The sequence below is a fragment of the Panulirus ornatus genome, chromosome 15, assembly GCF_036320965.1.
Source record: "Panulirus ornatus isolate Po-2019 chromosome 15, ASM3632096v1, whole genome shotgun sequence".
Lineage (NCBI taxonomy): Eukaryota > Metazoa > Arthropoda > Malacostraca > Decapoda > Palinuridae > Panulirus > Panulirus ornatus.
In genome coordinates this window covers 11298805-11323969 of record NC_092238.1, presented here as the reverse complement: position 1 = coordinate 11323969, position 25165 = coordinate 11298805, and the positions used below count along the sequence as shown (strand labels likewise).

Genomic DNA, 25165 nt, shown 5'->3' with positions numbered 1-25165 from the left:
GTGGCACCCTCACTGTGTGAGACAATGCCCTACATACCTGCAAGATTATGTTTGTGGTGGCTCCTGTGATGTGAACACACTAATCTGTGTCATTTTTGTTCTGCTTACATGTAACGAAAGTGTATTGTTGCTGAGCAGTGACTTAAGTGTCTATTTGCCTTATCCCTTAATGAATTTCAATTTCATCTTTTTTTCCTTTTAGTTGTTTTTCTTTTTGTTGTAACAAAATGTCACATCTAGTTGCCAAAATATCGTGAGGGGGTGTAGGGTTTAGTGTGTGGTACAATGGTTGAGTGGTGGGCACCCGACAGCAGGGGAACACTTGCTGGTCAGTTGGAGGCAGGAATCAGACAAAGGTGACGACACTCCACTTCTGTGAAAGGACACTTCTTTATAATGAGGTGAGGGCAGAATACATGCTTTCGTTGCACGTCTTACAATCACCTGATGCCATTTTCCTTTGTAAGAATTGCAAAAATATCTAATAAAGTCACAATTCTGAAATAAAAGAAACACTGTATATAACCTGATCGTAGTATAGCTTGAGGTAGACTTAGACCGAAACAAGGTGAGTCTACTCCAAGCTACCAAAAACAAGTGCAATATGAAATGCGCATGTTGCAGTATGTGAGATTTTTTCATCTTTTCAATTATCATTAATTAATGTACTGTATTATTATTTGTCCATTAAATCTGAAATCTGTTATATCAGGGTCCGTTAGATCGTGGGTTTACTGTAAAGAGAGAATTATGAAACAAAAAAGAAAAGACAAGGGAAAGTATTTATGAATTTTTGAGAAAGCTATGCATTTGGTAGAGATAGAAGCATCATCAAATAAGAGAGTAATCTACCCAAGGAGTGTCAAAAAAGAAGTTACATAAGTTGTTCCAGTCAGCTTTGTTCAGGTGTCAGTATTCATGCTTAAAAGGGGCTACTGGAGGGGAGGGTGCCATTAGAATACATACATTTATGAATGCGTGATTAGATGCATCAACTGGAGGCGAGATTGTGTATTTACAATGAGATGGACTAGAAGTGAATAACAAATCCAGAATATTATAAGAGTGGTCACTACAATCAGGTATATTGGGAGAAAATTTGTTCTAAGTCATTGAGAATGGAGAACATGAAGGCTTTCATCCCTCCACCATTCATATGGGAGGAATTCAACCATTTCCTATGGTGAACATTGAAATCCTCTAGGAAGAGGATTTTGGCTCGTGGATGAGATTTCACGGTCTCATGGCATGAGTTCTGATAGTCGAAGGACATAAAATTTGCAGAATTAGGAGAGCAATAGGTGAAACAGAGGATAAGTGTGTTTGTAAGGAGGCAGACTTTGAGCCACATAACATCAAAGTTTGGAGACTCAAGGTCTCTGAGGCATGCAACAGGTCTTTTTATGATGGAATAAGCACAGACACCACCCTTGAAATGCAATTGTGAGGGGAGTGTATCATTACATATGAAAAAAGGGACTAGCGACATCATTAGACAACTGTGTCTCAAAGAGAAGATATTAGAGGAGGTACTAAACAGATGGTGTTCAACTGAGGAGAGGTTACTAGAGAGACCATGAATGTTGGTATAGTGAACAGAAAAAGAGGAAGGTCTCACAGAGAGGGAGAGGTCACAGGAGGGGCCAGTACTACTACTGCCAGAGCCCTCCCTCTTATTAGCAGTAAGGTCAGGCAGAAACCTGGAGATTCTTAGCATCACTAGATGCTGGGGACTAGGCGCCATAGATATGACAGACTCTGTCATGATGATTTCTATGTTTGAGTGGACAGGAATTGAGAAGAGTACCTATGTGAAAATGTAATAATAATAAGCAAGGTTTAATTAGGTGCATGGTGATTGTAAGAAGATTGTAGGACTAGCTTGTTGGCCCATTCTGATGAAACAGAAAGTAAGCCCAACTTAAGCCAATAGGAAGGGCAAATCAGAACCTTTAGCAGCCAGTTCTGGTCATTCTCTTGTCCACCAGATTTATCCTAGCATGAAGGATTTATTTCTAGTTTTTCCATACCTCTATGTAAACCAATAGTGCCTGGAAAATGGCATACGGGTGTTAATGTCGGTAAAGGCTGTACTTCTCTAATCCAGCACCCTGTGGTCCGGCATTTCCCATGGTTCAGCATGTTTTGATTCTGCCACCAAAAGTTTGTGAATCTGCCACCAGGGCAGTGTTGTTACCAGCGCTAAGGCACCAAAATTTGTTTACAGTGTAGCTGAGCTAATTAAGTCCTGTTAGTTTTCTATCTTCAGTTTTTTGCTGAAAATGAAATCCAGAAAGGTTTAAAGTTTCAGGAAAACTTTAAAAGGTGCCAGGGGAACAGAATTAGACAGTGCACTTATAAAGTGGTTTAAGCTCCCACGTAATGAAGGTGTAAGCATTTTTGGGGAGATGCTCATCGAGCAGGCCAAAGTTTTTCGTAGAGAATTAAAGCTAGACTATGACTGAATATTCACAAGGATGATTACACAAGTTTAAGAGGAGACATGGAATTTCAGTGCATAGTGTGTGCAGAGAAAAGTGTAGTACTGACAAAGAAGCTTGCAGTGCAAGGTCGCATTAAAAGAATCGATAAAAACTCCGATTCTCAATTAAACAACCAATAGCAATATGTACAGGGCAAGAGAGAGTGTATGAGCCTGCTGCCTGGCTGGGACCGACACAGTAACAAGAGTTGACCAAAGCCAACTACCAACCTATTGTCCTTCGTTACATTAACTAATCACAAACCTGTGACAAAATTTGTGGATGAATTTGCAAAGTTAGTAGAAGCATAAAACTTAGCACCAGAACAATTGTATAATGCTGATGATTCTGCTCTATATTGGCATCGAATGCCACGAAAAACCCTTGCCCAAGATATTGTGGAGTTTCTATCTGGGGGTGCTTCTAATGTAATCTAATGTAACAATAAAAAACTTGTTTCGAAGCATCAATACTTGTACTATTTCCTGTTCAAAGCTAATTTCTACCTTTGATAACATGACAATATGTATGTGGAATGAGCTGGCAAGACTAGGGGTTGGGCAGATATTTACATAGGGGGGGGTTCGCTTTGGGATCAATTTCTGTTTTTCAGCATTTTCTGTGGTCCGGCAATGGCCACATCCCAAGGTTGCAAGATTAAAGAGGTTCAACCTGTAATGTGGGCATGCATGAAGGGAGAGACAGTGTTGATGTGAAAATTCATGTTATAAGGCAAGATGAAGCTAGTACTCACACTGTAACGTGTTTTCAGGAGTATGGTGGCTTTATTTTTCATACTTCTGCATACTTTTGTGAGCAACAGATCCATAATGTCTGGAAAATGGCATACAGGTGTTAGTGTTGGTAATGTTGGCAAGAATTTAAAGAAAAGCAACGGTTAAGATCTGAAACATGCAAGTTAAAAGTCTTACAGATAACAGTTAATACCCATCACTCCTCTCCTATCTGTGAGCTCAACCAAAAAAGAAATGATAGAGTACAGCCTTAAGCCAATCATCAACTCTGGCCACCAGCTTCAAGCACTCTCCTGCCCACCATATTCATCCTACCTAGCACTATTTGTTTATTTCTTGTCTTTCCTCTTAATTCTGTTTAAATAAGAGATCCAAACTGTCTGGTAAATACTCTGCAGGTGTTAGAAGTATGAATTCTGTTGAACTGGAAAAAGTAAATGAGGAAAAAGACTTGGGTGTAATAACTTCTGGTGACCTACAGCCAAGTAGGCTATGCACAGAAGCAGTGAAAAAAAAAAGTCTTGGATTCAGAAGCAAGGACTTTGAATTTAAGTCCTGAGAAATCATCTTTGCTCTTTCATTTCATTGTTTTTTTCCACGTTTTGAATGTGTTCAGTTTTGGTTCCCCTAACTTATAAAAAATGTCAAGCAACAAAGATGATTCCTGGACTGAGAGACAAATCATACAAGAGCAGATTAAATAACTTAAATCTGTTTAGCTCAGAGAAGAGCAAGTTACGAGACATTCTAATACAAGTCTTTGAAACGATCAAAGGCTTTGATAACCTTGATGTACCAAGTTGCTTTGGACATGATTCATCAGATTTTACTCATAGTGATGGATACAAACTTATGGGCAAATGTTTTACCTCGAATGAGGTGAAGTACTTCTTGAACAGGATTGTAAACATATGGGACGGTTTGCCATTTAGATTGGTTGATAGCACTGCATGTACGTTTAAGAATAGACTCAATATTACTTTGCTTCAAGTCCATGACTAACATTTGTGCCTACTTAGTCACAATGACAATTTGCAGGTTATTCTCTTTGAATTACCTGCATATCTTCTAACTTTTCCTGCAAAAATCAGCGAGTTTCTGATATCTTCCACTATTAGAAACAGCCTTGAAAGGATTCAATGGTCAGTTGCTGTATGAATTCCTCTGTAGTTCTTTGTATGACAAGTAGAGAAAGTTGCAGGATATCACACCCAATGCTTCAGACTCAGACAAAAAACTTAGGTTGGGAAATGCTGTAATGGAGTAGCAGTTTTAACAATGTTATATGGTTGTGAAGCATGGGCTATAGATAGGGTTGTATAGAGGAGGGTGGATGTGTTGGAAATGAAATGTTTGAGGACAATATGTGGTGTGAGGCAGTTTGATCAAGTAAGTAATGAAAGGGTAAGAGAGATGTGTGGAAATAAAAAGAGTATGGTTGACAGAGCAGAGCAGAAGAAGGTGTGTTGAAATGATCTGGGCATATGGAGAGAATGAGTGAGGAAAGATTGACAAAGAGGATATATGTGTCAGAGGTGGAGGGAACAAAGAGAAGCAGGAAACCAAATTGGAGGTGGAAGGATGGTGTGAAAAAGATTTTGAGTGATCAGAGCCTGAACATACAAGGGAGTAAAAGGTGTGCAAAGAATAGAGTGAACTGGAACGATGGGGTATTCTGGGATCGAAATGCAGCCAATGGACTGAACCAGGGCATGTGAGGCATCTGGGGTAAACCATGGAAAGGTCTCTGGGGCCTGGATGTGGATAGGGAGCTGTGGATTTGATGCATTACACAAGACAGCTAGAGACTGTGCATGAACGAATCTGGCCTTTTTCTGTCTGTTTTCCTGGAGTTACATTGCTGACACGGGGGAGGTGAAAGCTGTTTCCGGTGGGGCAGGGTAGTGCCTGGAATGGATGAAGGCACCCAAGTATGAATATGCACATGTGTATATATGTATATGTCTGTGTATGTATATGTTATGTATATGTTGAAGTGTATATGTATGTATATATGCATGTATGGGCGTTTGTGTATGTACATGTGTACATGGGTGGGTTGGGCCATTCCTTGTCTATTTCCTAGCCCTACCTCACTGATGTGGGAGATGGCAATTAAGTACAATAAAATATGAATAAATGGAAGAAGGTGAGAGCAAATGACGTAAGGGGAGTAGGAGAGGAATGGGATGTATTTAGAGAAGCAGTGATGGCTTGTGCAAAAGATGTTTGTGGCATGAGAAAGGTGGGAGGTGGGGTGATTAGAAAGGGTAGTGAGTGGTGGGATGAAGAAATACGATTGTTAGTGAAAGAGAAGAGAGAGGCGTTTGGACGATATTTGCAGGGAAGTAGTATGAATGACTGGGAGATGTATAAAAGAAAGAGGCAGGAGGTCAAGGGAAAGCTGCATGTGGTGAAAAGGAGGACAAACTCTAAGGAGAATAAAAAGATATTTTGGAAGATGGTAAATACAGTGTGTAAGACAAGAAAACAAATGGGAACATTGGTGAAGGGGGGTAATGGGGAGGTAATAACAAGTAGTGGTGAAGTGAGAAGGAGATGGAGTGAGTATTTTGAAGGTTTGTTGAATGTGTTTGATGATAAGAATGGCAGATATATGGTGTTTTGGTCAAGGTGGAGTGCAAAGTGAGAGGGTCAGGGAAAATGGTTTGGTAAACAGAGAAGAGGTAGTGAAAGCTTTGCGGAAGATGAAAGCCGACAAGGCAGCAGGCTTGGATGGTATTGCAGTGAAATTTATTAAAAAAGGGGTGACTGCTGTTGACTGGTTGGTAAGGATATTCAATGCATGTCTGGCTCATGGTGAAGTGCCTGAAGATTGGCGGAATGCATGCATAGTGCCATTGTACAAAGGCAAAGAGGATGATAAAGGTGAATGTTCTATATATATTTTATATTTATATTCATTATATTTTATCGCTGTCTCCCGCATTAACGAGGCAGCACAAGGAAACAGATGAAAGAATGGCCCAACCCACCCACATACACATGTATATACATACACATCCACAAACGCACATATACATAACTATACATTTCAACGTATGTATATATATATAAATATATATATATATATATATATATATATATATATATATATATATATATATATATATATATATATATATATATGGAGCAGGGGGCTGGAAATCCTCCCCTCCTCTCGTTTTTTTTTTAAATTTTCCAAAAGAAGGAACAGATGGGGCCAGGTGAGGACATTCCAAAAAAGGCCCAGTCCTCTGTTCTTAGCGCTACCTCGCTAACGCGGGAAATGGCGAATAGTTTAAAAAGAAAATATATATATATATATATATATATATATATATATATATATATATATATATATATATATATATATATATATATATATACATACATATATATATATATATATATATATATATATATATATATATATATATATATATATATATATATATATATATATATATCTTCCGCAAAGCTTTTACTACCTCTTCTCTGTTTACCAAATCATTTTCCCTAACCCTCTCACTTTGCACACCACCTCGACCAAAACACCCTATATCTGCCACTCTATCATCAAACACATTCAACAAACCTTCAAAATACTCACTCCATCTCCTTCTCACATCACCACTACTTGTTATCACCTCCCCATTAGCGCCCTTCACTAAAGTTCCCATTTGCTCCCTTGTCTTACGCACTTTATTTACCTCCTTCCAGAACATCTTTTTATTCTCCCTAAAATTTAATGATATTCTCTCACCCCAACTCTCATTTGCCCTCTTTTTCACCTCTTGCACCTTTCTCTTGACCTCCTGTCTCTTTCTTTTATATATCTCCCACTCAATTGCATTTCTTCCCTGCAAAAATCGTCCAAATGCCTCTCTCTTCTCTTTCAATAATAATCTTACTTCTTCATCCCACCACTCACTACCCTTTCTAATTAACCCATCTCCCACGCTTCTCATGCCACAAGCATCTATTGCGCAATCCACCACTGATTCGATAAATACATCCCATTCCTCCCCCACTCCCCTTACTTCCATTGTTCTCACCTTTTTCCATTCTGTACTCAGTCTCTCCTGGTACTTCCTCACACAAGTCTCCTTCCCAAGCTCACTTACTCTCACCACCCTCTTCACCCCAACATTCACTCTTCTTTTCTGAAAACCCATACAAATCTTCACCTTAGCCTCCACAAGATAATGATCAGACATCCCTCCAGTTGCACCTCTCAGCACATTAACATCCAAAAGTCTCTCTTTCGCGCGCCTGTCAATTAACATGTAATCCAATAACGCTCTCTGACCATCTTTCCTACTTACATACGTATACTTATGTATATCTCGCTTTTTAAACCAGGTATTCCCAATCACCAGTCCTTTTTCAGCACATAAATCTACAAGCTCTTCACCATTTCCATTTACAACACCGAACACCCCATGTATACCAATTATTCCTGGCAAGGCAGCAGGTTTGGATGGTATTGCAGTGGAATCTATTAAAAAAGGGGGTGACTGTATTGTTGACTGGTTGGTAAGGTTATTTAATGTATGTATGACTCATGGTGAGGTGCCTGAGGATTGGCAGAATGCTTGCATAGTGCCATTGTACAAAGGCAAAGGGGATAAGAGTGAGTGCTCAAATTACAGAGGAATAAGTTTGTTGAGTATTCCTGGTAAATCATATGGGAGGGTATTGATTGAGAGAGTGAAGGCATGTACAGAGCATCAGATTGGGGAAGAGCAGTGTGGTTTCAGAAGTGGTAGAGGATGTGTGGATCACGTGCTTGCTTTGAAGAATGTATGTGAGAAATACTTAGAAAAGCAAATGGATTTGTATGTAGCATTTATGGATCTGGAGAAGGCATATGATAGAGTTGATAGAGATGCTCTGTGGAAGGTATTAAGATTATATGGTGTGGGAGGCAAGTTGCTAGAAGCAGTGAAAAGTTTTCATCGAGGATGTAAGGCATGTGTACGTGTAGGAAGAGAGGAAAGTGATTGGTTCTCAGTGAATGTAGGTTTGCGGCAGGGGTGTGTGATGTCTCCATGGTTGTTTAATTTGTTTATGGATGGGGTTGTTAGGGAGGTGAATGCAAGAGTTTTGGAAAGAGGGGCAAGTATGAAGTCTGTTGTGGATGAGAGAGCTTGGGAAGTGAGTCAGTTGTTGTTCGCACATGATACAGCACTGGTGGCTGATTCATGTGAGAAACTGCAGAAGCTGGTGACTGAGTTTGGTAAAGTGTGTGAAAGAAGAAAGTTAAGAGTAAATGTGAATAAGAGCAAGGTACAGTACGGTTGAGGGTCAAGTCAATTGGGAGGTAAGTTTGAATGGAGAAAAATTAGAGGAAGTAAAGTGTTTTAGATATCTGGGAGTGGATCTGGCAGCGGATGGAACCATGGAAGCGGAAGTGAATCATAGGGTGGGGGAGGGGGCAAAAATCCTGGGACCCTTGAAGAATGTGTGGAAGTCGAGAACATTATCTCGGAAAGAAAAATGGGTATGTTTGAAGGAATAGTGGTTCCAACAATGTTGTATGGTTGCGAGGCGTGGTGTGGAAATAAAAAGAGCGTGGTTGAGAGAGCAGAAGAGGGTGTTTTGAAATGGTTTGGGCACATGGAGAGAATGAGTGAGGAAAGATTGACCAAGAGGATATATGTGTCGGAGGTGGAGGGAACGAGAAGTGGGAGACCAAATTGGAGGTGGAAAGATGGAGTGAAAAAGATTTTGTGTGATCGGGGCCTGAACATGCAGGAGGGTGAAAGGAGGGCAAGGAATAGAGTGAATTGGATTGATGTGGTATACCGGGGTTGACGTGCTGTCAGTGGATTGAACCAGGGCATGTGAAGCGTCTGGGGTAAACCATGGAAAGCTGTGTAGGTATGTATATTTGCGTGTGTGGACGTATGTATATACATGTGTATGGGGGTGGGTTGGGCCATTTCTTTCGTCTGTTTCCTTGCGCTACCTCGCAAACGCGGGAGACAGCGACAAAGCAAAAAAAAAAAAGAAAAAAAAAATATATATATATACACCGGAAAGGGAGCTAGAGACTGAGTGTGAATGAATGGGGCCTTTGGTGTCTTTCCTAGCGCTACCTCGCACACATGAGGGGAGAGGGGGGTTGTTATTCCATGTGTGGTGAGGTGGCGATGGGAACAAATAAAAGCAGACAGTATGAATTATGTACATGTGTATACATGTATATGTCTGTGCGTGTATATATATGTGTACATTGAGATGTATAGGTATGTATATTGGTGTGTGTGGACGTGTATGTATATACATGTCTATGTGTGCTGGTTGGGCCATTCTTTCGTCTGTTTCCTTGCGCTACCTCGCTAACGCGGGAGACAGCGACAAAGGAAAATAATTAAATAAATATATATATATATGTGTTAGTGGTTTTGATGCACGAGACCGGGTTATAGTGATGGGTGATTTGAATGCAAAGGTGAGTAATGTGGCAGTTAGGGAATAATTGGTATACATGGGGTGTTCAGTGTTGTAAATGGAAATGGTGAAGAGCTTGTAGATTTATGTGCTGAAAAAGGACTGGTGATTGGGAATACCTGGTTTAAAAAGCAAGATATACATAAGTATACATATGTAAGTAGGAGAGATGGCCAGAGAGCGTTATTGGATTACGTGTTAATTGACAGGCGTGCGAAAGAGAGACTTTTGGATGTTAATGTGCTCAGAGGTGCAACTGGAGGGATGTCTGATCATTATCTTGTGGAGGCTAAGGTGAAGATTTGTATGGGTTTTCAGAAAAGAAGAGTGAATGTTGGGGTGAAGAGGGTGGTGAGAGTAAGTGAGCTTGGGAAGGAGACTTGTGTGAGGAAGTACCAGGAGAGACTGAGTACAGAATGGAAAAAGGTGAGAACAATGGAAGTAAGGGGAGTGGGGGAGGAATGGGATGTATTTAGGGAATCAGTGATGGATTGCACAAAAGATGCTTGTGGCATGAGAAGAGTGGGAGGTGGGTTGATTAGAAAGGGTAGTGAGTGGTGGGATGAAGAAGTAAGATTATTAGTGAAAGAGAAGAGAGAGGCATTTGGACGATTTTTGCAGGGAAAAAATGCAATTGAGTGGGAGATGTATAAAAGAAAGAGACAGGAGGTCAAGAGAAAGGTGCAAGAGGTGAAAAAGAGGGCAAATGAGAGTTGGGGTGAGAGAGTATCATTAAATTTTAGGGAGAATAAAAAGATGTTCTGGAAGGAGGTAAATAAAGTGCGTAAGACAAGGTAGCAAATGGGAACTTCAGTGAAAGGCGCAAATGGGGAGGTGATAACAAGTAGTGGTGATGTGAGAAGGAGATGGGTGAGTATTTTGAAGGTTTGTTGAATGTGTTTGATGATAGAGTGGCAGATATAGGGTGTTTTGGTCGAGGTGGTGTGCAAAGTGAGAGGGTTAGGGAAAATGATTTGGTAAACAGAGAAGAGGTAGTAAAAGCTTTGCCGAAGATGAAAGCCGGCAAGGCAGCAGGTTTGGATGGTATTGCAGTGGAATTTATTAAAAAAGGGGGTGACTGTATTATTGACTGGTTGGTAAGGTTATTCAATGTATGTGACTCATGGTGAGGTGCCTGAGGATTGGCGGAATGCGTGCATAGTGCCATTGTACAAAGGCAAAGGGGATAAGAGTGAGTGCTCAAATTACATAGGTATAAGTTTGTTGAGTATTCCTGGTAAATTATATGGGAGGGTATTGATTGAGAGGGTGAAAGCATGTACAGAGCATCAGATTGGGGAAGAGCAGTGTGGTTTCAGAAGTGGTAGAGGATGTGTGGATCAGGTGTTTGCTTTGAAGAATGTATGTGAGAAATACTTAGAAAAGCAAATGGATTTGTATGTAGCATTTATGGATCTGGAGAAGGCATATGATAGAGTTAATAGAGATGCTAACCTTCCACAGAGCATCTCTATCAACTCTATCCTATGCCTTCTCCAGATCCATAAATGCTACATACAAATCCATTTGCTTTTCTAAGTATTTCTCATGACATTCTTTTCACTGCTTCTAACAACTTGCCTCCCACACCATATATTCTTAATACCTTCCATAGAGCATCTCTATCAACTCTATCCTATGCCTTCTCCAGATCCATAAATGCTACATACAAATCCATTTGCTTTTCTAAGTATTTCTCATGACATTTTTCAAAGCAAACACCTGATCCACACATCTTCTACCACTTCTGAAACCACACTGCTCTTCCCCAATCTGATGCTCTGTACATGCCTTCATCCTCTTAATCAATACCCTCCCATATAATTTACCAGGAATACTCAACAAACTTATACCTCTGTAATTTGAGCACTTACTCTTATCCCCTTTGCCTTTGTACAATGGCACTATGCAAGCATTCCGCAAATCCTCAGGCACCTCACCATGAATCATACATACATTAAATAACCTTACCAGCCAGTCAACAATACAGTCACCCCTTTTTTAATAAATTCCACTGCAATACCATCCAAACCTGCTGCCTTGCCGGCTTTCATCTTCTGCAAAGCTTTTACTACCTCTTCTCTGTTTACCAAATCATTTTCCCTAACCCTCTCACTTTGCACACAACCTCAACCAAAACACCCTATATCTGCCACTCTATCATCAAACACATTCAACAAACCTTCAAAATACTCACTCCATCTCCTTCTCACATCACCACTACTTGTTATCACCTCCCCATTAGCCCCCTTCACTGAAGTTTCCATATATATATATATATATATATACATATATATATACATATGGGAGTGGGGGTGCTGGGAATCCTCCCCTCTTGTTTTTTTTTTTTCTTTTTCTTTTTCCAAAAGAAGGAACAGAGAAGGGGGGTCAGGTGAGGATATTCCCTCAAAGGCCCAGTCCTCTGTTCTTAACGCTACCTTGCTAATGCGGGAAATGGCGAATAGTTTGAAAGAAAGAAAAATATATACATATATACAATATATACATATATACATAGCCACACAGATATGATGTGATGCAGCAGTAGCTTGTTCAATACTGTGTGGTCTAGCGAGTGGTGGGGGCACATAAGCAGCCAGTTCTGGGGCAAAAACCAAAGTTATACGTATAGAAAAGGGAATATCAAACAACACTGCAGCATAGGGCAAGTGGATCAAGTTTTGAAGTTGGTCTTGGAGCAATAATAAATCGATTGCTTCCAATTCAACTCCGTAAAGTAAGAATGGAGAGCTATAACCACCACAGATGTGAAAGCAGCACTTCATACAAGGACTGATCAATCCTTTGTATAAACGGAGCAACTGTTTTGAAGAAAAGAATTTCGACATATACATGGGACTCCCAGTTTCTTAAGAGGTTGACTTGGCTATTCCTAATGAGGGGTTTCCAAGACAGAGTGAATGTTACAGCAATACCAAATATGTTCAAAGAGTCATGAGGTGGAATTACAGATCCTTCAAGCGAGAGAGGAAAGTTGGGAGGAGTTCTCGATATAGATAAGGGCAGAAACTGTCTTGCCAGGCATTGAACTTATCCACATTGTGTCTACTCTAATGAGATACCCTGTCTAAGTTTCCTGAGAAAAACGTGCAGAGACGAGATGAAGATCGTACAAGAAAAGGATATGGAAGATATGGAGAATGCAGTGTTGAGTTGTCAGCATATAAGTGCATTTGGTTATTTGCAAAGAAAGGAAATTGTTCATAAAAAGGGAAAAAGTGTAGGTGACAGGGCAGAGCCTTGAGGAACACCGCAGTTAATGGAGAAAAGGGTGATCCATCAACAACTAAGGAGACAGATTGGCACAGAGGAAACTAGATATGAGGGAGCAAAGTGATTGGAGGAAGCCAAAAGAAAGGAGGTTAAGAGATGAAACCCCGATGCCAAACCCTGTTAAAAGCTTTTTATATATCAAGGTTTACTACACAGAATTCAAACAAAATCTTTCAGGATGATGACAAGACATTAGAAAGAAAAGAAAGAATATCACCAAAGGAATCTCGTTTTTATGGAAGCCATTACTGGTGATCAGAGGGGAGAATGTGAGACTCACGACGTCTGAGGATATGAGAGTTAAGGAGGGATTCAGAATTTGGAAATAGCAGCTGTCAAAGCAACTAGACAACAGTTATAGGGGTTAGAACAGTCATACTTCTTTGAGATGAGATGTACCGACACGTTTCTAGGAAGAATGATAAGTTCTGATTTTTAAACAGAAATGGAGCAGATGAGCAAGCACAAGTGCAAGCATGAAAACATGCTATGAGCTAACCCAAAAGTAGGGTAAACCAAGTTCGGGCAGTGTGAGTTAGGAGAAAGGCGAAGTAAGCCAAGCTAAGGTAATGTGGGCTGATGAAAGTAATACAGTTCAGGGTACAGTTATGCAAGTCATATGCAAGGCAATACAGAGTAGGTTACTATGGTTTGCTGCAGATCAGACTTGGTATGGGGCAGAAGAAAGATAAGGCAAGTTTAGGTAGTAAGGACTAGAATAAAGGAGATGTAAACCAACTTTAGGAGGCATGGGCCAGATGAAAGTTTACTGGGCTATGTTCAGGAGAAAAGGGCTGATGAAAGGTAAGGTAGGCTAAGTTAAGGTGTGGGCCATATGAAAGATGTGGTATGCTAGGTTATGGCGGTATGAGGCATGCAAGGAGAGGAAGACCAAGTTATGAAACCATGAGCGACAGGACAGGTGAGTTACGTCGTTAAATTAGCGTAGGCCATGAGAAAGGTGAGGCTGGCTGAGTACTTGGTATGAGTGTCTGTGTCAAAGGGCAATAAGGTTAGTTACCTCGAGGAATAAAGGGCCGAGCCGCTGGGTGGGGAGGAGTGTGGGCTTGGAGGAGGACACCTCACCCTGCTGCACCGCGCCTTCCCCCGCCCCCTCCGCCGCCTTGATGCGCTGGATCTGGAAAACAGAAATATTATTCATCACACAAGCTGATACACAATAATCCACTCAAGAGTATGACAGAATATGAGACAAGAAAGGAAAAATATAATCATTCACAACAATGCAAACCCACATAACAGCCTGTGTATATATATATATATATATATATATATATATATATATATATATATATATATATATATATATATATATATATATTTTTTTTTTTTTTTTTTAATTTTCCAAAAGAAGGAACAGAGAAGAGGGCCAGGTGAGGATATTCCCTCAAAGGCCCAATCCTCTGTTCTTAACGCTACCTCGCTATCGCGGGAAGTAGCGAATAGTATGAAAAAAAAAAAAAAAAAAAAATATATATATATATATATATATATATATATATATATATATATATTATCCCTGGGGGATAGGGGAGAAAGAATACTTCCCACGTATTCCCTGCGTGTCGTAGAAGGCGACTAAAAGGGGAGGGAGCGGGTGGCTGGAAATCCTCCCCTCTCGTTTTTTTTTTTTGATTTTCCAAAAGAAGGAACAGAGAAGGGGGCCAGGTGAGGATTTTCCCTCTAAGGCCCAGTCCTCTGTTCTTAACGCTACCTCGCAAACGCGGGAAATGGCGAATAGTATGAAAAAAAAAAAAAAAAAAAAAAAATATATATATATATATATATATATATATATATATATATCCCTCCCTGGGGATAGGGGAGAAAGAATACTTCCCACGTATTCCCTGCGTGTCGTAAAAGGCAACTAAAAGGGGAGGGAGCAGGAGGCCGGAAATCCTCCCCTCTCATTATTCTTTTTTTAGTTTTCCAAAAGAAGGAACAGAGAAGGGGGCCAGGTGAGAATATTCCCTCAAAGGCCCCAACTACTTGAACTATTATACAGTCCCTTAGCCTAGCGGTTAGCATGCCTGCCTCTTGCACAAGGGGTCCCAGGTTCGATCCTGGCTGTTGGAGCTTTGTATGTTCTATGAAGGTGCGCGTTCATATACACTTTATTCGTATTCATATAACTCCGCGTTGTACAGTCAGGTTCGGTAAAACGCTATCAGCTGGCTATGTGTTCTGTTCAGAAACAACCGATAGACCCCGTTGCTCACCATTGTGAGACGAAGGGTATTCGAGTACTTAGTATTTCGAATAGTTATTTCCTATTATACAGTCCCTTAGCCTAGCGGTTAGCATGCCTGCCTCTTGCACAAGGGGTCCCAGGTTTGACCTGGCTGTTGGAGCTTTGTATGTTCTATGAAGGTGCGCGTTCATATACACTTTATTCGTATTCATATAACTCCGCGTTGTACAGTCAGGTTCGGTAAAACGCTATCAGCTGGCTATGTGTTCTGTTCGGAAACAACCGAAAGACCCCGTTGCTCACAATTGTGAGACGAAGGGTACTCCAGTACTTAGTATTTCGAAGTTATTTCCTATTATACAGTCCCTTAGCCTAGCGGTTAGCATGCCTGCCTCTTGCACAAGGGGTCACAGGTTCGATCCTGGCTGTTGGAGCTTTGTATGTTCTATGAAGGTGCGTGTTCATATACACTTTATTCGTATTCATATAACTCCGCGTTGTACAGTCAGGTTCGGTAAAACGCTATCAGCTGGCTATGTGTTCTGTTCGGAAACAACCGATAGACCCTGTTGCTCACCATTGTGAGACGAAGGGTATTCGAGTACTTAGTATTTCGAATAGTTGTTTCCTATTATACAGTCCCTTAGCCTAACGGTTAGCATGCCTGCCTCTTCCACAAGGGGTCCCAGGTTCGATCCTGGCTGTTGGAGCTTTGTATGTTCTTTGAAGGTGCGCGTTCATATACACTTTATTCGTATATATATAAATATTTATCCCTGGGGATAGGGGAGAAAGAATACTTCCCACGTATTCCCTGCGTGTTGTAGAAGGCGACTAAAAGGGGAGGGAGTGGGTGGCTGGAAATCCTCCCCTCTCGTTTTTTTTTAATTTTCCAAAAGAAGGAACAGAGAAGGGGGACAGGTGAGGATTTTCCCTCTAAGGCCCAGTCCTCTGTTCTTAACGCTACCTCGCAAATGCGGGAAATGGCGAATAGTATGAAAAAAAAAAAAAAAAAATATATATATATATATATATATATATATATATATATATATATATATATATATATATATATATTTTTTTTTTCAAACTATTTGCCATTTCCCGCGTTAGCGAGGTAGCGTTAAGAACAGAGAACTGGGCCACTGAGGGAATATCCTCACCTGGCCCCCTTCTCTGTTCCTTCTTTTGGAAAATTAAAAAAAATTGAGAGGGGAGGATTTCCAGCCCCCTGCTCCCTCCCCTTTTAGTCGCCTTCTACGACACACAGGGAATACGTGGGAAGTATTCTTTCTCCCCTATCCCCAGGGATAATATATATATATATATATATATATATATATACTTAATCGCCATTTCCAGTGTGCGCAAAGTAGCGCAAGGAAACAGAAGAATGGCTCAACCCACCCACATACACATGTATATACATAATCGCCCACACACACACGCACATATACCTACCTATACATTTCAACATATACATAAATATACATACAGACATATAAATGTATACACATGCACATATTCATACTTGCTGCCTTCATCCATTCCTGTCGCCACCTCGACATATGCCTAGCAACCATATATAATTATTGGATCCAGTATTCCTTCACACATACCCTATTTTGCTCTCAGAAATAACGTTCTCACCTTCTACACACTGGTCAACGCTCCCAGAACCTTTGCCCCCTCCCCAACCCTGTGACTCACTTCCACTTCCATGGTTCCATCCGCAGCTAAATCTACTCCCAGATATCTAAAACACTTTACTTCCTCCAGTTTTTCTCCACTCAAATTTACCTTCCAATTAACTTGTCCCTCAACCCTACTGAATGTAATAACTTCCTCTTATTCACATTTCCTCTCAGTTTTCTTCTTTCACACATTTTAACAAATTCAGTTTCTCACTTGAATCAGCCGCCAGGGTTGTATCATCAGCGAATAACAACTGACTCGCTTCCCAAGCCCTCTCATCCACAAAAGACTGCATACTTGCTCCTCTTTCCAAAACTTTTGCATTCACCTCCCTAACCATCCCATCCAAACTTCCACAAAGCTTTCACTACCTCTTCACCATTTACCAAACCATTCTCCCTGACCCTCTCACTTTGCACACCACCTCGACCATAACACCCTATATCTGCCACTCTATCATCACACATTCAACAAACCTTCAAAATACTCACTCCATCTCCTCACTTCATCACTACTTGTTATTACCTCCCCATTTGCCCCCTTCACCCATGTTCCCATTTGTTCTCTTGTCTTATGCATTTCATTTACCTCCTTCCAAAACATCTTTTCCTTCTCCCTAAAATCTAATGATACTCTCACCTCACCTCTCATTTGCCCTCTTTTTCATCTCTTTTAAATTTTTTCTTTACCTTCTCCTGCTTTCTTTTATACATCTCCCAGTCATATGCACTACTTCACTACACAAATCGTCCAAACGCCTCTCTCTTCTCTTTCACTAACAATCTTCCTCCTTCATCCAACCACTCACTACCCTTTCTAATCTGCCCACCTCCCACCTTTATCATGTCACAAGCATCTTTTGTGCAAGCCATCACTGCTTCCCTAAATACATTCCATTCCTCCCCACTTCCCTTATGTCATTTGCTCACATCTTTTGCCATTCTTCACTCAATCTCGCCTGGTACTTCCTCACACAAGTTTCCTATCTAAGCTCACTTACTCTCACCACGCTCTTCACCCCAACATTCTTCTTTTCTGAAAACCTATACAAATCTTCACCTTCACATGCTAATGATCTGACATCCCTCCATATATATATTTTTTTTATTTTTATTTTGCTTTGTAGCGCAAGGAAACAGACGAAAGAATAGCCCAACCCTCCCACATACTCATGTATATACATACACGTCCACACACGCAAATATACATACCTATACATCTCAACGTATACATATATATACACACACACAGACATATAAATATATACACATGTACATAATTCATACTGTCTGCCTTTATTCATTCCCATCGCCACCTCGCCACACATGAAATAACAACCCCCTCCCCCCTCATGTGTGCGAGGTAGTGCTAGGAAAAGACAACAAAGGCCCCATTCGTTCACACTCAGTCTCTAGCTGTCATGTAATAATGCACCGAAACCACAGCTCCCTTTCCACATCCAGGACCCACAAAACTTTCCATGGTTTACCCCAGACGCTTCACATGCCCTGGTTCAATCCACTGACAGCACGTCCACCCCGGTATACCACATTGTTCCAATTCACTCATTCCTTGCACGCCTTTCACCCTCCTGCATGTTCAGGCCACGATCACTCAAAATCTTTTTCACTCCATCTTTCCACCTCCAATTTGGTCTCCCACTTCTCCTTGTTCCCTCCAACTCTGACACATATATCTTCTTGGTCAATCTTTCCTCACTCATTCTCTCTATGTGACCAAACCATTTCAAAACACCCTCTTCTGCTCTCTCAACCACACTCTTTTTATTACCCTATCATTAATTACTCGATCAAACCACCTCACACCACATATTGTCCTCAAACATCTCATTTCCAGTACATCCACCCTCCTCCGCACAACTGTATCCATAGCCCACACCTCGCAACCATACAACATTGTTGGAACCACTATTCTTTCAAACATACCCATTTTTGCTTTCCAAGATAATGTTTTAGACTTCCACACATTCTTCAAGGCTCCCAGAATTTTCGCCCCTCCCCCACCCTATGATTCACTTCCGCTTCCATGGTTCCATCCGCTGCCAAATCCAATCCCAGATATCTAAAACACTTCACTTCCTCCAGTTTTTCTCCATTCAAACTTACCTCCCAATGGACTTGACCCTCAACCCTACTGTACCTAATAACCTTGCTCTTATTCTTATTTACTCTCAACTTTCTTCTTTCACACACTTTACCAAACTCAGTCACCAGCTTTTGCAGTTTCTCACGTGAATCAGCCACCAGCGCTGTATCATCAGCGAACAACAACTGGCTCACTTCCCAAGCTCTCTCATCCACAACAGACTGCATACTTGCTCCTCTTTCCAAAACTCTTGCATTCACCTCCCTAACAACCCCATCCATTAACAAATTAAACAATCATGGGGACATCACACACCCCTGCCACAAACCTACATTCACTGAGAACCAATCACTTTCCTCTCTTCTTACATGTACACATGCCTTACATCCTCTATAGAAACTTTTCACTGCTTCTAAAAACTTGCCTCCCACACCATATATTCTTAATACCTTCCACAGAGCAACTCTATCAACTCTTATCATATGCCTTCTCCTGATCCATAAATACTACATACAAATCCATCTCCTTTTCTAAGTATTTCTCACATACATTCCTCAAAGCAAACACCTGATCCACACATCCTCTACCACTTCTGAAACCACACTGCTCTTCCCCAATCTGATGATCTGTACATGCCTTCACCCTCTCAATCAATACCCTCTGATATGATTTACAAGGAATACTCAACAAACTTATACCTCTGTAATTTGAGCACTCACCTTTGTCCCCTTTGCCTCTGTACAATGGCACTATGCAAGCATTCCGCCAATCCTCAGGCACCTCACCATGAATCCTACATACATTAAATAACCTTACCAACCAGTCAACAACACAGTCACCACCTTTTTTTATAAATTCCACTGGAATACCATCCAAACCCGCTGCCTTGCCGGCTTTCATCTTCCGCAAAGCTTTTACTACCTCTTCTCTGTTTACCAAATCATTTTCCCTAACCCTCTCACTCTGCACATCACCTCGACCAAAACACCCTATATCTGCCACTCTATCATCAAACACATTCAACAAAACTTCACAATACTCACTCCACCTCCTTCTCACATCACCACTACTTGTTATCACCTCCCCATTAGCACCCTTCACTGAAGTTCCCATTTGTTCCCTTGTCTTACGCACTTCCAAAACATCTTTTTATTCTCCCTAAAATCTAATGATACTCTTTCGGCCCAACTCTCATTTGCCCTCTTTTTCACCTCTTGCACCTTTCTCTTGACCTCCTGTCTCTTTCTTTTATACATCTCCCACTCATTTCCATCATTTCCCTGCAAAACTCGTCCAAATGCCTCTCTCTTCTCTTTCACTAATAATCTTACTTCTTCATCCCACCACTCACTACCCTTTCTAATCTGCCCACCTCCCACTCTTCTCATGCCACAAGCATCTTTTGCGCAAGCCATCACTGCTTCTCTAAATGCATCCCATTCCTCCCCCACTCCCCTTACCTAATTTGTTCTCACCTTTTTCCATTCTGTACTCAGTCTCTCCTGGTACTTCCTCACACAAGTCTCCTTCCCAAGCTCACTTACTCTCACCACTCTCTTCACCCCAACATTCTCTCTTCTTTTCTGAAAACCTCTACAAATCTTCACCTTCGCCTCCACAAGATAATGATCAGACATCCCTCCAGTTGCACCTCTCAGCACATTAACATCCAAAAGTCTCTCTTTTGCGCGCCTATCAATTAACACGTAATCCAATAACGCTCTCTGGCCATCTCTCCTACTTACATATGTATACTTATGTATATCTCTCTTTTTAAACCAGGTATTCCCAATCACCAGTCCTTTTTCAGCACATAAATCTACAAGCTCTTCACCATTTCCATTTACAACACTGAACACCCCATGTATACCAATTATTCCCTCAACTGCCACATTACTCACCTTTGCATTCAAATCACCCATCACTATAACCCAGTCTCGTGCATCAAAACCACTAACACACTCATTCAGCTGCTCCCAAAACACTTGCCTCTCATGATCTTTCTTCTCATGCCCAGGTGCATATGCACGAATAATCACACATCTCTCTCCATCAACTTTCAGTTTACCCATATCAATCTAGAGTTTACTTTCTTACCCTCTATCACATACTCTCACCACTCCTGTTTCAGGCGTAGTGCTACTCCTTCCCTTGCTCTTGTCCTCTCACTAACCCCTGACTTTACTCCCAAGACATTCCCAAACCACTCTTCCCCTTTACCCTTGAGCTCCATTTCACTCAGAGCCAAAACATCCAGTTTCCTTTCCTCAAACATACTACCTATCTCTCCTTTTTTCTCATCTTGGTTACATCCACACACATTTAGACACCCCAATCTGAGCCTTCGAGGAGGATGAGCACTCCCCGCATGACTCCTTCTTCTGTTTCCCGTTTTAGAAAGTTAAAATACAAGGAGGGGAGGGTTTCTAGCCCCCCGCTCCCGTCCCCTTTAGTCGCCTTCTACGACACGTGAGGAATGTGTGGAAAGTTTTCTTTCTCCCCTATCCCCAGGGATATATACATATATCCCTGGGGATTGGGGAGAAAGAATACTTCCCACGTATTCCCTGCGTGTCGTAGAAGGCGACTAAAAGGGGAGGGAGCGGGGGGGCTGGAAATCCTCCCCTCTCGTTTTTTTTTAAATTTTCCAAAAGAAGAAACAGAGAAGGGGGCCAGGTGAGGATATTCCCTCAAAGGCCCAGTCCTCTGTTCTTAGCGCTACCTTGCTAATGCGAGAAATGGCGAATAGTTTGAAAGAAAAGAAAATATATATATATTTTTGATGCATGAGACCGGGTTATTGTGATGGGTGATTTGAATGCAAAGATGAGTAATATGGCAGTTGAGGGAATAATTCGTGTACATGGGGTGTTCAGTGTTGTAAATGGAAATGGTGAAGAGCTTGTAGATTTATGTGCTGAAAAAGGACTGGCGATTGGGAATACCTGGTTTAAAAAGAGAGATATACATAAGTATATGTATGTAAGGAGGAAAGATGGTCAGAGAGCATTATTGGATTACATGTTAATTGATAGGCGCGCAAAAGAGAGACTTTTGGATGCTGATGTGCTGAGAGATGCAACTGGAGGGATATCTGATCATTATCTTGTGGAGGCGAAGGTGAAGATTTGTAGAGGTTTTCAGAAAAGAAGAGAGAATGTTGGGGTTAAGAGAGTGGTGAGAGTAAGTGAGCTTGGGAAAGACACTTGTGTGAGGAAGTAACAGGAGAGACTGAGTACAGAATGGAAAAAGGCGAGAACAAAGGACGTAAGGGGAGTGGGGGAGGAATGGGATGTATTTAGGGAAGCAGTGATGGATTGTGCAAAAGATGCGTGTGGCATGAGAAGCGTGGGAGGTGGGCAGATTAGAAAGGGTAGTGAGTGGTGGGATGAAGTAAGATGAATAGTGAAAGAGAAGAGAAAGGCATTTGGACGATTTTTGCTGGGAAATAATGCAAATGAGTGGGAAATGTATAAAAGAAAGAGGCAGGAGGTCAAGAGAAAGGTACAAGAGGCAAAAAAGAGGGCAAATGAGAGTTAGGATGAGAGAGTATCATTAAATGGTTTGGTCACATGGAGAGAATGAGTGAGGAAAGATTGACCAAGAGGATATATGTGTCAGAGGTGGAGGGAACGAGGAGAAGTGGGAGACCAAATTGGAAGTGGAAAGATGGAGTGAAAAAGATTTTGAGTGATCGGGGCCTGAACATGCAGGAGGGTGAAAGGCGTGCAAGGGATAGAGTGAATTGGAACGATGTGGTATACCGGGGTTGATGTGCTGTTAATGGATTGAACCAGGGAATGTGAAGCGTCTGGGGTAAACCATGGAAAGTTCTGTGGGGCCTGGATGTGGAAAGAGAGCTGTGGTTTCGATGCATAATTACATGACAGTTAGAGACTGAGTGTGAACGAATGTGGCCTTTGTTGTCTTTTCCTAGCGCTACCTCGCACACATGAGGGGGGAGGGGGTTGTTATTCCATGTGTGGCAAGGTGGCGATGGGAATGAATAAAGGCAGACAGTATGAATAATTGGTATACATGGGGTGTTCAGTGTTGTAAATGGAAATGGTGAAGAGCTTGTAGATATATGTGCTGAAAAAGGACTGGTGATTGGGAATACCTGGTTTAAAAAGTATACGTATACCTGGTTTAATAAGTATACGTATGTAAGTAGGAGAGATGGCCAGAGAGCGTTATTGGATTACGTGTTAATTGACAGGCGCGCGAAAGAGAGACTTTTGGATGTTAATGTGCTGAGAGGTGCAACTGGAGGGATGTCTGATCATTATCTTGTGGAGGCTAAGGTGAAGATTTGTATGGGTTTTCAGAAAAGAAGAGTGAATGTTGGGGTGAAGAGGGTGGTGAGAGTAAGTGAGCTTGGGAAGGAGACTTGTGTGAGGAAGTACCAGGAGAGACTGAGTACAGAATGGAAAAAGGTGAGAACAATGGAAGTAAGGGGAGTGGGGGAGGAATGGGATGTATTTAGGGAATCAGTGATGGATTGCGCAAAAGATGCTTGTGGCATGAGAAGAGTGGGAGGTGGGTTGATTAGAAAGGGTAATGAGTGGTGGGATGAAGAAGTAAGATTATTAGTGAAAGAGTAGAGAGAGGCATTTGGACGATTTTTGCAGGGAAAAAATGCAATTGAGTGGGAGATGTATAAAAGAAAGAGACAGGAGGTCAAGAGAAAGGTGCAAGAGGTGAAAAAGAGGGCAAATGAGAGTTGGGGTGAGAGAGTATCATTAAATTTTAGGGAGAATAAAAAGATGTTCTGGAAGGAGGTACATAAAGCGCGTAAGACAAGGAAACAAATGGGAACTTCAGTGAAGGGCGCAAATGGGGAGGTGATAACAAGTAGTGGTGATGTGAGAAGGAGATGGAGTGAGTATTTTGAAGGTTTATTGAATGTGTTTGATGATAGAGTGGCAGATATAGGGTGTTTTGGTCGAGGTGGTGTGCAAAGTGAGAGGGTTAGGGAAAATGATTTGGTAAACAGAGAAGAGGTAGTGAAAGCTTTCCGGAAGATGAAAGCCGACAAGGCAGCAGGTTTGGATGGTACTGCAGTGGAATTGATTAAAAAAGCGGGTGACTGTATTATTGACTGGTTGGTAAGGTTATTTAATGTATGTATGACTCATGGTGAGGTGCCTGAGGATTGGCGGAATGCGTGCATAGTTCCATTGTACAAAGGCAAAGGGGATAAGAGTGAGTGCTCAAATTAGAGAGGTATAAGTTTGTTGAGTATTCCTGGTAAATTATATGGGAGGGTATTGATTGAGAGGGTGAAGGCATGTACAGAGCATCAGATTGGGGAAGAGCAGTGTGGTTTCAGAAGTGGTAGAGGATGTGTGGATCAGGTGTTTGCTTTGAAGAATGTATGTGAGAAATACTTAGAAAAGCAAATGGATTTGTATGTAGCATTTATGGATCTGGAGAAGGCATATGATAGAGTTGATAGAGATGGTCTGTGAAAGGTATTAAGAATATATGGTGTGGGAGGCAAGTTGTTAGAAGCAGTGAAAAGTTTTTATCGAGGATGTAAGGCATGTGTACGTGTAGGAAGTGAGGAAAGTGATTGGTTCTCAGTGAATGTAGGTTTGCGGCAGGGGTGTGTGATGTCTCCATGGTTGATTAATTTGTTTATGGATGGGGTTGTTAGGGAGGTGAATGCAAGAGTTTTGGAAAGAGGGGCAAGTATGAAGTCTGTTGGGGATGAGAGAGCTTGGGAAGTGAGTCAGTTGTTGTTCGCTGGTGATACAGCGCTGGTGGCTGATTCATGTGAGAAACTGCAGAAGCTGGTGACTGAGTTTGGTAAAGTGTGTGAAAGAAGAAAGTTAAGAGTAAATGTGAATAAGAGCAAGGTTATTAGGTACAGTAGGGTTGAGGGTCAAGTCAATTGGGAGGTAAGTTTGAATGGAGAAAAACTGGAGGAAGTAAAGTGTTTTAGATATCTGGGAGTGGATCTGGCAACGGATGGAACCATGGAAGCGGAAGTGGATCATAGGGTGGGGGAGGGGGCGAAAATCCTGGGAGCCTTGAAGAATGTGTGGAAGTCGAGAACATTATCTCGGAAAGCAAAAATGGGTATGTTTGAAGGAATAGTGGTTCCAACAATGTTGTATGGTTGCGAGGCGTGGGCTATGGATAGAGTTGTGCGC

At 41.4% G+C, this 25165-nt stretch overlaps 1 protein-coding gene across 24 annotated transcripts in view; it reads right to left on the bottom strand.

Moving 5' to 3' along the window:
- The window catches only part of LOC139753727 (uncharacterized), a 1039260-nt gene that overhangs the window by 562368 nt on the left and 451727 nt on the right, over positions 1 to 25165 (bottom strand). For 22 of the 24 annotated variants that reach the window (XM_071670490.1, XM_071670488.1, XM_071670497.1 and 19 more), the window contains one exon: positions 14013 to 14129. In XM_071670490.1, the coding sequence (XP_071526591.1) occupies positions 14013 to 14129 (117 nt within the window). Of the gene's footprint in view, positions 1 to 3237; positions 3318 to 14012; positions 14130 to 25165 lie in introns of those variants that run through there. The other 2 variants (XM_071670499.1, XM_071670505.1) reach the window with 2 other exon arrangements.